This window comes from Emys orbicularis, chromosome 5, assembly GCF_028017835.1.
Source record: "Emys orbicularis isolate rEmyOrb1 chromosome 5, rEmyOrb1.hap1, whole genome shotgun sequence".
NCBI classification, from domain to species: Eukaryota; Metazoa; Chordata; order Testudines; family Emydidae; genus Emys; species Emys orbicularis.
This window is the reverse complement of record NC_088687.1, coordinates 37023641-37037770: the sequence shown is the minus strand read 5'-3', so window position 1 is coordinate 37037770 and position 14130 is coordinate 37023641. Positions and strand designations below refer to the sequence as shown.

General features: G+C 43.3%; 1 protein-coding gene across 1 annotated transcript in view; it reads left to right on the top strand.

Moving 5' to 3' along the window:
- The window catches only part of METAP1 (methionyl aminopeptidase 1), a 36526-nt gene extending 22997 nt beyond the window's left edge, over nucleotides 1-13529 (top strand). Inside the window, exons 7-11 of the mRNA XM_065404940.1 lie at nucleotides 3477-3615; nucleotides 7437-7568; nucleotides 9263-9406; nucleotides 11671-11736; nucleotides 13122-13529. Coding sequence (XP_065261012.1) covers nucleotides 3477-3615; nucleotides 7437-7568; nucleotides 9263-9406; nucleotides 11671-11736; nucleotides 13122-13285 — 645 coding nt within the window. The 3' untranslated portion in view covers nucleotides 13286-13529. The remainder of the gene's footprint in view (nucleotides 1-3476; nucleotides 3616-7436; nucleotides 7569-9262; nucleotides 9407-11670; nucleotides 11737-13121) is intronic.
- Nucleotides 13530-14130: the final 601 nt, after the last annotated feature.

Genomic DNA, 14130 nt, shown 5'->3' with positions numbered 1-14130 from the left:
GCAAGTGCTGGTGGATCACAGGTTGCAATTCATCAACATCAACATAGAATGGTCGGGAAAGGTTCATGACGCGCTTATCTTTAGGAACTCCGGTCTGTTCAAAAAGCTGCAATCCGGGACTTTCTTTCCAAACCACAACATGAACATTGACAATGTTGAAATGTCTATAGTTATCCTGGGGGACCACACCTACCCCTTGCTCCCATGGCTCATGACACCATACACCAGCCGTCTGGACAGCAGTAAGGAGTGGTTCAACTATAGGCTCAGGAAGTGCTGAATGGTGGTTGAATGTGCCTTTGGTCGTTTGAAGGGGCGCTGGAGAAGTCTATTAACAAGGTTGGACCTTAGTGAGGAGAACATCCCCCATGGTTATAGCTGCCTGCTGTATGCTCCATGATATCTGTGGAGGAAAAAAGGGGGAAACTTTTCCGCAGGGGTGGGCAGTTGAGACAGATCTCCTGGGAGCCATTTTTGAGCAGCCAGACACCAGGGCAATAAGAAGAGCACAGCAAGGAGCGCTGCATATCCACGAGGCTTTGAAAAGCCGTTTCAATAATGAGTCTCAGTAATGTGAGCTGCTTGTCTGCATTGTGCTTTCTCAAACCTTCACCTGGCTTGTATCACTGTCCCTGTAAAGCCAACCCCCCCTCCCCCGCCCAAGCCCACTGCTTCTACTCAATAAAGAACAATTATTTCTTGAATCCATTTACTTTATTTAACAAGCATAAGTAAAGAGGGAGAACAGAGGAAAAAAAGGTAACCTTGGGGAAAAGGGGTTGTAAAGTTGGAATGGGAGAAACATTTTCAACTGTGTAACATAACACCACATTCCAGACTATCAAAGGTCTGTGAATGGGTGCCTTCTGTTCCTTGTACCCTCCCCCTGAGTTAAGTGAAAGGGATAATGGACTTTCTCCCATGCCTCATGGAACGCATTGGGGAGGGTGATTCTGTGCCAGGCGATGCTGGCTGCCTGTCCACCAGGGTCTGCAGACGGACTCTACCCTCCTGCTTCTGTTCCTGCAGTTCAACCAGACGCCTCAACATGTCTGCTTGGTCCCTCATCATCTGAAGCATCTCATCCTGTGCTGCACGCTCTCAGTCACTGGAAGTTTTCCTGCTCTCCATGTCCATGTCTAACTTCTCAGACAGTGAAATCCTCCACGCTCTCAGCTCTGCATCAGCTGTCCCAGAGGCGTTCATTATCTCGGTGAACATGTCCTCCGCATTCTTTCTCCTCCTCCTAATCAGTGAAAGTCTGCTTTCAGGTGTTGATGACATGCCGAAAGACATATTTCCAGCTGTCAGTCATGGGGAAAAATAAAGGAGCCATTGTACATGAATAAAATGTTTTCATAGCAAGGCCATTTCCATTAAAAAAAACAACAACTTATTACACTAGGTGCAAGCCATAACATAATCAGAATCCATAACCATTCACTGCCATTTTGCTGCTCCAGACATGGTGAGTAGTGCGCCCCCCCCCCCCCCCCCCCAAGCTCACGGGTGACCGCACTTTTAATGAAGTTTATGGCAGGCTCATGTCAGGAGCAGACATAGCTAGTCGAACAATGGCCCTTTCCCAAAGCACCATGGGAAGCTGTTTACAAAGGGGCGGGGGGGGAGGGAGAGGGGGAAACTTTTTCACTCCCAAATTGCAGAATCTCTCATGTGGGGCGCAATGATGTCAGCAGAATTAATTCAGGAGTTGCGTGGGAAAGTGTCCTACCATGGTGGAAGAAATAAGACTGCCCTGGCCAGAAACCTTCTGCAAAGGATTGCAGAGTACCTCCATGAAAGTTTCCTAGAGATATCCATGGAGGATTCCCAGGCTATCCCAGTCCACATAAACAGTCTTTTCCAGGGGTGACCCTCTGCGTAGCTAGAGCGCCCTCTTGTAAGCAGAGAACCATAGCACCTCACTTTTTCTTCACAGTAAACATGCAATACCACTGAATGTGTGTGCCCGCTAAAGTTTAACTGGACTTTGATTGTAACTGTATACTCACCAGAGGTGCCTTCCCCGGCATCACGGTCAGCCACCGTGATGTCCTGCGACCCACAGGGCTCCAGGGTTAAAAATATTTCCTGGCTCTTGGGGAGAATGGATCCACTGCTCACCTATCTCCCATCCTCCTCCTCTTCCTCATCCACCATATCATCCTCCTTGTCCCTAGACTCACACACTGGTGAGGTGTCCACGTTGCTTGTGGGGGTGCTAGTAGGGTCACCCCCGAGAATCGCATGCAGTTCGTTGTAGAACTGGCATGTGTGGGGTTCAGCACCAGAACGACTGTTCGCCTCCCTTGCCTTTTGGTACGCTTGGCGAAGTTTTTATTTTCACACAGCACTGCTGTGTGTCCCTCGTGTAGCCCTTCTCCCCCCATTCCTCAAGCAATCATTGCATAGATGTCAGTGTTTCTTCTGCTGGATCGGACTGCACGACTCTTCTCCCCACACAGCGATGAGATCCACCACCTCCTGTGCAGACCAGGCTGGAGCGCGTTTGGGGCGTGTAGTCTCCATGATCAGCTGTGCTCACGCTGGCATGCTTCCAATGCTGATCAAACAGGAAATGGGAAATCAAAAATTCCTGGGGCTTTAGCAGGGGAGGAGCTGTTTCCTGTGTACCTGGCTGCAGTGCAGCAGAGTTGAGGATCTCCAGAGGGCTCACAGATGAGCATTGCGGGACACCACCTGGGGGCCAATTAAGTTGAATAACACAACGCTGCATCTGCACTACCTCGCAGTCGACCCATGAAAATCGAACTTAGTGCTATGCCTCTCCCAGAGGTGGATTACAGAAGTTGAGGTGTCTTAGGTCGGCGTAAAGGACTTGGTAGTGTAGACGCATACATTAACAGGTCGACTTAATGTGGCTTCCTTGGACCTAACTTCTTAGTTAGGCCTTTGTGTGTCTGTCTGTATAGAACTTTTAAACTGTTACAGAAAGACAAAAGAAGTTATATAATTAAAAAAAAAAAAGTTTTAAAGGCATGGTGCCAACTTAAATTGTGTTCAGCCTTTACTTTTTGTAAAAATGAAATTTTATAAAGTTGTAGACTAGCCAAAATGTTTCCATTATTTAAAAAAGCACCCACTCCAAAATAGTTAGCTTTTAAACAAATAAATATTCCCACAAGATATTTAACAACCCAAACATTGCAGCATTGATAACTGGAAGTGAAAATGGCTATAAACAAAAGAAAATAAATGAAGCTTGTTTCATACTGTCAATATTGAGAGGAAATGCAAAAAATAAAAATAAACAAACTAAACTAAACAGAGAGAGCCATGTCAGGAGTCTAAACAAATGGGGGGGCGGGAAGCATTTGAGGAAATATTTTCAAGCATCGCTGCTAATACAGAGAGAATTTAAAATATCAGTCATACTGCAAATCTGTTCTACTCCTTTACGAATGTCTTTGCTAATCTAAAGTGTAATATGTATATATTTTCTAAATCTGTTTTAGGCCTGCATTGCAAGGAACTGCTATCCTTCCCCGCTGAATTATTATAATTTCCCTAAGTCATGCTGTACGTCAGTGAATGAAGTGATCTGCCATGGAATTCCTGACAGGCGGCCATTGCAAGAGGGTGATATTGTTAATGGTAGGTGATGTAAAAGTCAAACCTTTCAACAGCTCTGCTTGCATCTAGTCTTTACAGCTGAAACACTCAGTGGGGCAAAGTTTTGATTTAGGATGGCGCATCGTGGTTGGAAGTTATTTCTTCAAGCATGTTTTATTTTTCTTTACTCATTAGTTAGCTTTTTTGTTACATTTAGCAACTTCATATCCAAATTCATGGATTGAGTAAAATTTAAACTAATTAGAGTTGGGAAGACCAATTTTAACAGCTTTTTAATTATCATAGTATATTATTATTATTATTATTATTATTATTTATTATTTATTTATTGTGATAGTGCCCAGGAGCCCCAGTCATGGATCAGAAACCTATTGTGCTAGGCACTGTACAAACACAGAACAAAATGATGGTACATTGACTGTTTTAATGGTAGAAATTATTATCCTTGATTAGTTTGGGATAAATTGTTAGTAGGATGATTTTTGATCATAGTTATTATCATGTTATGTCTACTGTATAGCATCCTAGTGGCTCAGGGTTTTTATAGAGAGACAAAATGGCAAGTCCTTTCCCAGAGGAGCTTGCAGTCTAAGGCCTGGTCTACACTAACCCCCAAATTCGAACTAAGGTACGCAACTTCAGCTACGTGAATAACGTAGCTGAAGTCGACATACCTTAGTTCGAACTTACCGCGGTTCAGATGCGGTCCACACGCGGCAGGCAGGCTCCCCGTCGACTCCGCGGTACTCCTCTCGCTGAGCTGGAGTACCGCAGTCGACGGCGAGCGCTTCCGGGATCGATTTATCGCGTCCAGACCAGACGCGATAAATCGAACCCGGAACTTCGATTGCCAGCTGTCGAACTACCGCGATAGTGTAGACCTGGCCTTAGTGCAGTATTATTTTTGATTGTGGTGTTCTGGGCCCTCGAATCTTTTGACTGGATGGAGTACTTTAGAAGTAATTTTTTAACTTTTACTTTTTGCATTTTCTCTTAGCTTTGACAATGAAAATAAATGAAGCCAGTTTCACTTTTGTTCGTAGTCCTTTTCACCTCCGGTTCTCACATGGGACTACTTGTGTGTTTATGGTTAAGTGCATGCCCAAATGTTTTCTTTACGGGGGCCTGGGTTTCTATTTAATTTTGTTTGTAAAGCAATTTGGGATCCTTTTGGGTTGAAGAGCATAACATAAATGTACAATGATATTTGGTGGATACTGTCACGATGACAGGGCTAGCTGTATCTCTGTCTCCTTTCTCTGGTTTCTGAGTACAGCCCCCTAGTATCAGGCCTCATGCCTGCCCCTTTCTTGAGGTGGAATTCTTCCACTCAGGTCCCAGGCTTCAGCCTTGTGTGGATCAACTGTGCTTCGCCAGAAGGCCCGACTGGGTTTGGCACCTGCAAGTCTTCCCTTTGGGAGCTGTGATCAGTAGTAAATACAGTGATCCAAAACCGCTTTCTTAAATCAAAGTATTGTTCAATCTTAATAGTAGGAATAAAACATAACATAAAAGAAATGGTGTTTTAAAACACTAAAAGGACTACATACATGTCTATCTTTCCTAAAGCTTACCGTCCCTGTGGAAGTTTGGGAAGGCCTGACTTCTCCAGACCTCCAAGGGCGTGTGTGTGTCAGTCTGTTCCCAGGGAACAGCTCCTTGACAACTGTCTTCTCCCTTTGGACAGAGAGGGATTTTTTTTTAACTGTTTAAAGTCCTTTTGATCTGTTGGCTCCCAGCACGGGGAAAACCGGTCTATAACTTGTCTGACACCTAGAAGTAACATCTTTGCAGCTAAAAGCTCAGGCGTTGGTTTAATGACTCCCAAAAAGTTTGAGAGGTTGATTATGTGGATCTACTGTGATACTGTCCAGTTATGGGGAGGGATAGCTCAGTGGTTTGAGCATTGGCCTGCTAAACCCAGGGTTGTGAGTTCAATCCTTGAGGGGTCCACTTAGGGATCTGGGGCAAAATCAGTACTTGGTCCTGCTAGAAAAGGCAGGGGGCTGGACTCAATGACCTTTCAAGGTCCCTTCCAGTTCTAGGAGATGGGATATCTCTTATTTATTTATTTATTTATAGTTTCCCACAACCCTGCTATTAAACTAAACCAACATATGCACCTAGTAAACATTCCAGTCATCAATATAGTTGTCATATAGCCATAGTGAGATCCCATACAGTATTCATACATTATTGCAGTTCGTCCTCATGTTCTTCACAGATACCTGCCATAATCACTGTTGCAAAATAATTCTCATACATAACTCTTTTCACACGATCATAACTTTCTGAAACATTCCCCATTTGGGGCTGAAAACTTCCATGGTCTGTCTCTGTCAAAATTTAAATGTTAGTAAACTTTTTTTTAGTATAAACTTTTTCCATTCAAATAAACTTTCCACTCACACTGTCTTGGACAGGACTACAGCAAAAATAACTGAACTTTGTGACTTGGCATGGATTTAGGGTATGTCTTCATTGCAAGTAAAGTTGTGATTGTAGCACAGGTAGGCAGACCTATGACTAGCTTGAATCTAAGTAGCACGTGTAACAATAGTAGTAAAGATGTGACAGGACAGGCTTGAACTTAGGGTAGCCTCCTGGGTATGATCAGGTTGCTAGCCTGTGTTAAAGCCTGTGCTGCCACATCTTCACTACTGTTGTTATCCATGCTTGCTAGATTCAAGCTAGTCATGGGTATTTTTACTTATGCTTTGCAGTGAAGACATGCTTTTAGTGCTCATTAAGGACTATTGCCTGTTTTCATTTGGAAACAAATGGGGTTTGATTTAACAAAGAGGTGACAGTTAAAAAATTATGTACTGAGCTTGCACAGTTGAAATTACTTACAATGGGCTAAAAGGTAGGGATATTGCACAGCTACTTAAATTTTGGAGTCTGGCAGTGATACAAGAGATTCTAAGGCAGAGGTGGGCAAACTACAGGGCCTGCGGGACCATCCTGCCCGGCCCTTGAGCTGGCCGGGGAGGCTAGCCCCCAGCCCCTCCCCCGCTGTCCCTCCTCCCCTGCAGCCACAGCTCACAATGCTGCCAGCGCTCTGGGCAGTGGGGCTACGAGCTCCTGCCGGGCACCGCGGTGGTATGGTGGCCAGACATGCTGCTCTGAGCAGCATGTAAGGGGGCGGGGAGCAGGGAAGTGGTGGGGTTGGATAAGGGGCAGGGGGTCCCCGGGGGCAGTCAGGGGACAGGGAGCAGGGGGCGGTTGGATGGGGCGGAGGTTCTGGGGGGGCGGTTAGGGGCAGGAGGTCCCGGGAGGGGGCGGTCAGGGGACAAGGAACAGGGGGGGTTGGATGGGTCAGGTGTTCTGAGGGGGGCAGTCGGGGCGGGGAGTGGCAGGGGGTGGATAGGGCGCGGGGGCCAGGCTGGTTGGGGAGCCTTCCCTATCCAGCCCTCCATACAGTTTTGGAACCCCAATGTGGCCCTCAGGCCAAAAGGTATTCCCACCCCTGTTCTAAAGTGCATATGTTGAATACCGCCCTCCTCCATTTAAATTAAACAAAAAAATTGTTTCAGCAACATTTAAGGTGGTTAAATCAAGCACTCAGAAATAAGCTTGCTATGGCAGTATTGCACTTCTATTTTCCTTCTGCTTTTATTAATATGAACAATTTAACTACATAACACTTTTATTAATTCATACCATAAAATCTACAATATGGACAGTGTGGCCAAGTCAGTGTTACTGCAGTTTTGGAATGTTCTTATTTCTGAGCACTTGGGCATGTAACTCTAGCATTGCAACAGTACTTTGTATTTAATTACTATTGTGCAAAACAAGGGCCAAGAAGTGAGAAGTTTTCTCTTTGATGTTCTTTGCAGTGGATATCACTATATATCGCAATGGTTATCATGGGGATCTGAATGAGACATTTTACATTGGGGAAGTTGATGAGGGTGCAAGGAAACTAGTTCAGACAACTTATGAGTGCCTAATGCAAGCAATCGATGCAGGTAAGTACCATTGCTGAAGCCTAAGGTGTAATGCTATATTGGTTTTTAATATTAGAACTCTCATGTTTGAACTAATACTTAGGAATTACTACTGTTACAGAACCGTACTTAATGCATGTTGCTAGTAGAATATGCTTATACTGTACAATGCAGAGTCACTCTTAAAATGCTGTATTTTAGTTTCTATTGATGGTTGTTGCAACATTTATTTGCAATGAGTATTGCCATGGAAAAGCTGTAATAATCTCTATTTGATTAACTGATCCATATATGACACTGTTGTTTGTTGCATGCAAATATGTATTTGATTCTCTGGAAGATAAATAAGAGTACGTGACCTGAGTTGCTCACAGTCTAGAAAAAAGATAGAGCGCACAGGATGCTTTGGGAAACCCAGGAAGGGGTAACTTTTTTAAAATTCCAAAAAAAAAAAAAAAAAAAATTATTTATCAACTCATTTAACAAAAAGCACCATTTGAAAAGTGAAGAAAATTGGTTTTATAACTTGATAGTGCTATGAATTTACTAATTGGGAGCCTGCACCTGTAAGCTGTCTCGGTGATGGGCCTCCAGATGGGTTTAGCAGGGCTTCCACACACAGGGAGTTAGCAGGATAGAGTTCTAGTTAAATTTGTTCTCTGAGAAATATATACTGAATCTCTCTCTTTTAAAAATGCTCAAAATAATTATTCCAAACCATTTTGTTTGCTTAACTTTCTGCCTCATGTGGACTGCTAAAGAGACAGAGTCAAATTTAAATTCGTACTCCTGAATGAATGTTTTTACCTGTTACTGTTACAACTAACATCTAAAATGAGATTAGAGAGAGACACATTTCTTCTCTGTTTTTTCATTGTGTTTATTTTGTGTACCTGACAGCACTATGTGTACAATTGGTTTCTCTTGTTGTTTGTGTGGGTCTTTTACCTAGCAACAATACAGAGAGATTTATTTATTTTTAAATAGGAAAATGTGATTGCTAAGCCCACAAAAATTGTCAGGGGAACTCAGGGGCAGGTGTAGTGTCTCAAACGAGTTTGAACTCTTTCTTTGAAATCTAGTTGATTTCAACTATGTTCCTTTAAGACGGGAGCTTGTATTTAAGAAAAATTCATTTTTTGGTGAAGGAGGCGTTTCCCTCTTTATCTCTCATTTGTCTTCCTCTGTGTGAGACTGAGACAATAGAAGACAAGGCCGCCTTTGGTCTCCTCTCCCAACTTGTCAGACTCAGCTCATTTGCACACTGAGCTTCTGTTGAATTATATTTAATGGTCTATGGTGCAAGAGGCTGTGCACAAAGGCAGATGGACATACCGGCTATCGGTATTGTATAGCTACTGGTAGCTGAAAGCCTGTGTTGTCACACTGGTATAATTCATAAAGTCATGTGTAAAAAAGCCAAAAATGGCTGAGAACTTAAAAATTGGACACTAACAGACCATGAAGCCCAGTGACGATTGAACCTGGTCATATTCTAAACAAAAAGAGCCCTACACCATGCTTGTAGCTATTTCTATCACTTCACACTGACTCACCAGACATTCTAGGCTTCAGAGTGATGCCTAGACAGAGTGGCAATCCTGGAATCTTACTCTATAGAGAGATGCAGGTGGCAACCTTTGCCTGTACTAATTAGATGGTAAAATGTATTGAAGGAGGGCTCTTTTTAAAATGGTGCATGTCTTATCTTGCAGTAAAACCTGGTGTTCGATATAGAGAGCTGGGAAATATTATTCAGAAACACGCCCAAGCAAATGGATTTTCAGTTGTTCGGAGCTACTGTGGGCATGGGATCCATAAGCTTTTCCATACTGCTCCCAATGTGCCACATTATGCCAGTGAGTATTGTTCAGTTATCTGCTAGTGCATGGCTAGTGATGAATAAACATGATTAACTTTTGTTCCTCCCATACTAAAGTTGTGCACATGGCTTGACAGCCTGTCACTTTGGATTTTTGTATTTACAGAGTGATTTCTTAAATGTTGGATTTAGAGTATGTTATGAACAAGCTGAGCCAATGTGCATCTACTTTGGGGGTGGGGAATGGACCCTAGCTGTGGTGGATGTGTGACAGCTTACCACATGACCATTCACAATTTTGTTGATTCAATTACTCAGTTTTCTTAGTGCTGGCTATTTGGAATGGATGGGGTTGAGCTGAAACTTTGAATTCCGTTCCCAGTGGTGAATAGCAATTGCTGTAACCAGTACCCCACTTACTCCTTGGTGACCTAGAGCCATGATCATCAAGTTTGGGCTGCTGTGGTAGCTGTATCTGTTTTGGATCCCTTTATCTCCACTTGAATTACTGTGTGATGTGGCGTGCTCTGGGATTTGGAACAGCACAGATTTCACTGCATGCCAGTGTGTACCAAAGTTCAGTGAGGAGAAGGGATGTCTGAGGCTGGCACAGCTGGACTCAGTTTGGAAGATGACAGTGCACCAGCCAGAGGTTTGCAGTCACAGCAGGGGTAAAATGGGGAGTGAAAGCAGGGAAGAGGGAGAACTTGAAAGACCAGTGGGGAATTGAGGGAGGGAAGCAAAACCAACCACTTAAACCAACCAATTCTCCAATGACAAGCAGCTCCAATCCATTCTAGCTGCTCAGCTCCCCTGACATGACGCCTTCTCTCCCATAGCTGCCAAAATCCTTCAGCTTCCTACTCTTGACAAGCTCTGTATCACACACAGATGGTTGTGTTGTTGTCATGGATGATAACATAGAAGTCACTGGCTCTTGCTCAGGCCCTTCTTAACATGTCAGCTTTAATGGGAGTGAAAAAAGAGATCATCTAATGGTATGGTGGAAAAGTAGTACTTCCCTTTTGTTTTAGTTTTGTCCTGTAAAACTCTGTGAATACCCAGTCTCTGTTGAAAAGGAGGCATCTTATACCGACCCCCCCCCCCCCCCCAAAATTATTTCTGGATATTAACGACAATGGACATTTTTTTGATGGGGACAATAAGCAAGCTTCATTTTGAGGAGGGAAAGGCATTATTTTCCTTAGGCTTGGATGAGTGACAGAAGCAAAAAGGAAAGATCCAAAGCAGAACTGTTAATGAGAAAAGAGTGGAGTGGCCATTCCTTTCTGGCTAAACTCAAATAGATTTTTTTTTAAGGGGGGGGAAAACCCCCCCCCCCAAAAAAACCACCAATTTAGTCCACAAACTCTGCTGAACAAGATTAGAGGAAAAATCTACAAGAGGATGAAACTGGTACAGAGACAAAAGGGTGAAGGCTTAGCGTAATTGCTTGTAGCATGCAACAGCAGCACATGATCAGGATACAGGGAAGCCTTTTTAAGTGTAAGAAAGATATACTGTACTGTATTCAGTAAATCAGTCTGAAGACATAATGGTTGAGATTTTTCAAAGCTATGTAGGTGACAGACATAACACTTCCACTAAAATTGATACATTCTCTATTCAAACTTTATTAATATACCTAAATCCCTATACTGCTTTGAAAACCTCCGCTAACACCTTAGCTAAATAAAATGTAATGCAAAAATAATAAGTAACAGAATGACTCTTTACTTGCCAAAGTAAACACAAAAGAACTGTTTGTTGCCATGTCTCCTCTGGACAGCAAGATTATCTGAATCTCATCCCCTCTTGACTTTTGTATATCACATTGCTCAGAGGAGTATCAATGATGGAAACAAATTGACATTTTAAAATCTTCTTTGAATTTTTATTTTAAACAATTATACTATATGCTTTTTATTCAGACTGCCACTTGTGCTTTTTCACCATTAAAAAAAAAAAAATTCTGTAGGAGTGTCTACATTAAGTTTGCTCATCGCTTTCATGGAGCGAAAACTGAGGTTTAGAAAAGACAGGAATTAATTGCAAGCACTTTTCCTGAAATAGAAGTATAACAAAAAAATTATACTAGGTTGAGAAGAAAAGGAGGGGAAGAAGATAGAAGTATAACCTGGAAGAAAGTGGGTTGCTCTGCAGTGCTGTTCTGACTTTTCCCCTCACCTGTCCTAGTTCAGGCATACACTGCATTAAAGGGATAGAGCCTTCCATACAGCTTCTGTCCTTCACTCTTGGAAGATGTGTTCAACCATAATTCGCATTCTGATTTCATTTCAGAAAATAAGGCTGTTGGTGTGATGAAGTCTGGTCATGTGTTTACAATTGAACCAATGATCTGTGAAGGTAAGTGGCCAGGAGTTCGAAAGGGGGCTAAGTAAATAGAGCGAGGATGTGGGTTTTGCTAGGGTTTCATTTGTTATGGAACTTGCTCTAAACTAGGGGTGTCAAACATATGGCCAATGGGCCATATCCAGCTCTGAGGGCCCTTTCTTTCATCCTGCAGCTACCTTTGTAATTTACAAAGGGTTCCTACCCGCAACTGCCTGGCTGTGGCGGTTCTGAGGGGCTGGGAGGGAGCTAGCTTAGAGCTGCTGAGGGAGCCTGTTCTGGACTGGACACAGGACTCTACTCCTTTCCCCTCCGCTATCCTAGCAGTGAAGCTTCGTGCAGCCTGTGGGGATGCCATAACCCCCTACAGGCCAGGGTTCTGAAGAGGCACCTTTCTAGCCCTGTCCCTCTCTTCCCCCCCCCCCCCCCCAATTCTCCCCACCAAGGCTCGTTTCTCTACAAAATCCTACAAAATTCTCTACAAAATCCTGGGCTCCTTCTCCCTTTTTTCCTTCCTTACTCCTTCCCTGGCCCCTGCTGACACTGAGCCCAGCAGCATCCATACCTTCGTTCCCTGTGTTCTACTGTTGCTGAGTCCTGCAGGAGCAGGTTCTGGGAAGTAGGTGTATTTCCAGTCCCCCTGCTCCAGGGAACAGGATGGGGGCAGTCCTGGATGGGAGGAGGAGTGATTCCTCATTGGGAGGAAGAGTGAGGGAAATGAGAGAGAGAGAGAATCTCCCAAAGGTAGGGCAGGTGTGTGCGTTTTCACTGGTGAGGAAAAGTGAGGCTGAGTAGGGAGAATTCATAAGAAGGTGGAGGGTGTGACCTGTATGGGGGGGGGGGGGGGAAGCAGAGGTGAATTAATGGGCAGAGGGAAGGAAGTTTCCTAATGCATTTGATTTTTTTTTTTTTTAAATACCATTTAATTGTCTTTAAATGTGATATTGAACTTGGCTAGCTAGAGAAGAGACACTGTGATCTGACTTGGACTCCAAAATTTTGCCTCTTGCCAGTCAACTTTATACCCCCAGCTTAGGGACTCTCACTGCCACGGTAAGTCTGCTGCCATCACAGGATGAGGTTGACAACCTTAATAAGCTCTAAAAGAGTGTAATGACGGAAGTGAAGAAAATTGACTTTGAAGATCCATCTGCATTTGTTGTCTTTCATATGTTTTGCTGTGTATTATTAACAGCAGGCATGGTATGGCAGTGATAGAAGCCAACTAGATTATTATGCCCAAAACTGGAAGTTTTAAAAGGCTTCTGACGAATTGATTCAATGTGTAATACACATTCATATTTATAACAGTCACCGCGTATATACTATTTAGAAGGGACACATTTAAGAACTAATATTGTCCATACTTTGTTTTAATCTTTAAATAATTATCTTATTAGGTGGGTGGCAAGACGAAACCTGGCCTGATGGCTGGACTGCAGTGACAAGAGATGGAAAGCGGTCTGCGCAGTTTGAGCACACTCTTCTGATCACAGATACTGGCTGTGAAATCTTAACTCGGCGGTTGGACAGTGTTCGTCCTCACTTCATGTCCCAGTATTAGTTTAGACTGAGCTGACAGATCTGAATATCTTTTGTCTCTGTACTATGCATTTTATTAAGAGTACAGAACAGAGGGGGATTTTATCATTTGTTTTGTTCTCATTGACTGTAGATAAGAGAGGAATACAGCATTTGGTATATATCTTGAAGAACCTGACCCAACATCTGAAAAAAGGAGAGAAGTATTTAAAATATTTTCTGCTTCCCTCCTACCCACAACACTTGTACTGTATTTTTTTTATTTTTGTTTTTCTTCAGTTGCCCGTTTAGCACCTTTCTTTCAATCAGACCTGCAGTTGTTTCTGTCACATGCATGGTATTAGCTAGAAAGTGCAGGTTACTTTCCCACTGGGAAATCGATGTGTTGGGCATCAAGTCTTTTCTCACTTCTTCAGTGTGCCCGGCTTTTGTCTGTGTATGAATGACACCTGGGATTTTAAGTGTTTCTCGTTCCAAAGACCTGCTTAGCTACTTCTGCAAACAATGGGCTTTGTTTATAACCAGAGAGGGGGAATAGGTACTTAAAAAGAGGCACATGTTGCCAAGACTCATCTACATTCAAATTTAGTTCTGTCCCAACTCTTTGTCAGTTGCCTCTGCTGTAAGTGAGACCATAGACATCTCTCTTGCTGGAAATGGTTAGTGCCGATTTCCTGCTGTAAAATTACTAAAATTGCTTCCTGCGAAGAGCTGCCTTTTCTGAAGAGCAGTGGTTGGCAGAGTTCGGTGCTCCAAAAGTTCACTGTGAAACTGCTATTTCATACTTGACAGGGAAAGGAATGAGCCAACTAACCAAGAAAAAAAATGATTTACAAGCTCCTGTGTGTTTTTACTGAGGGGCCTCTC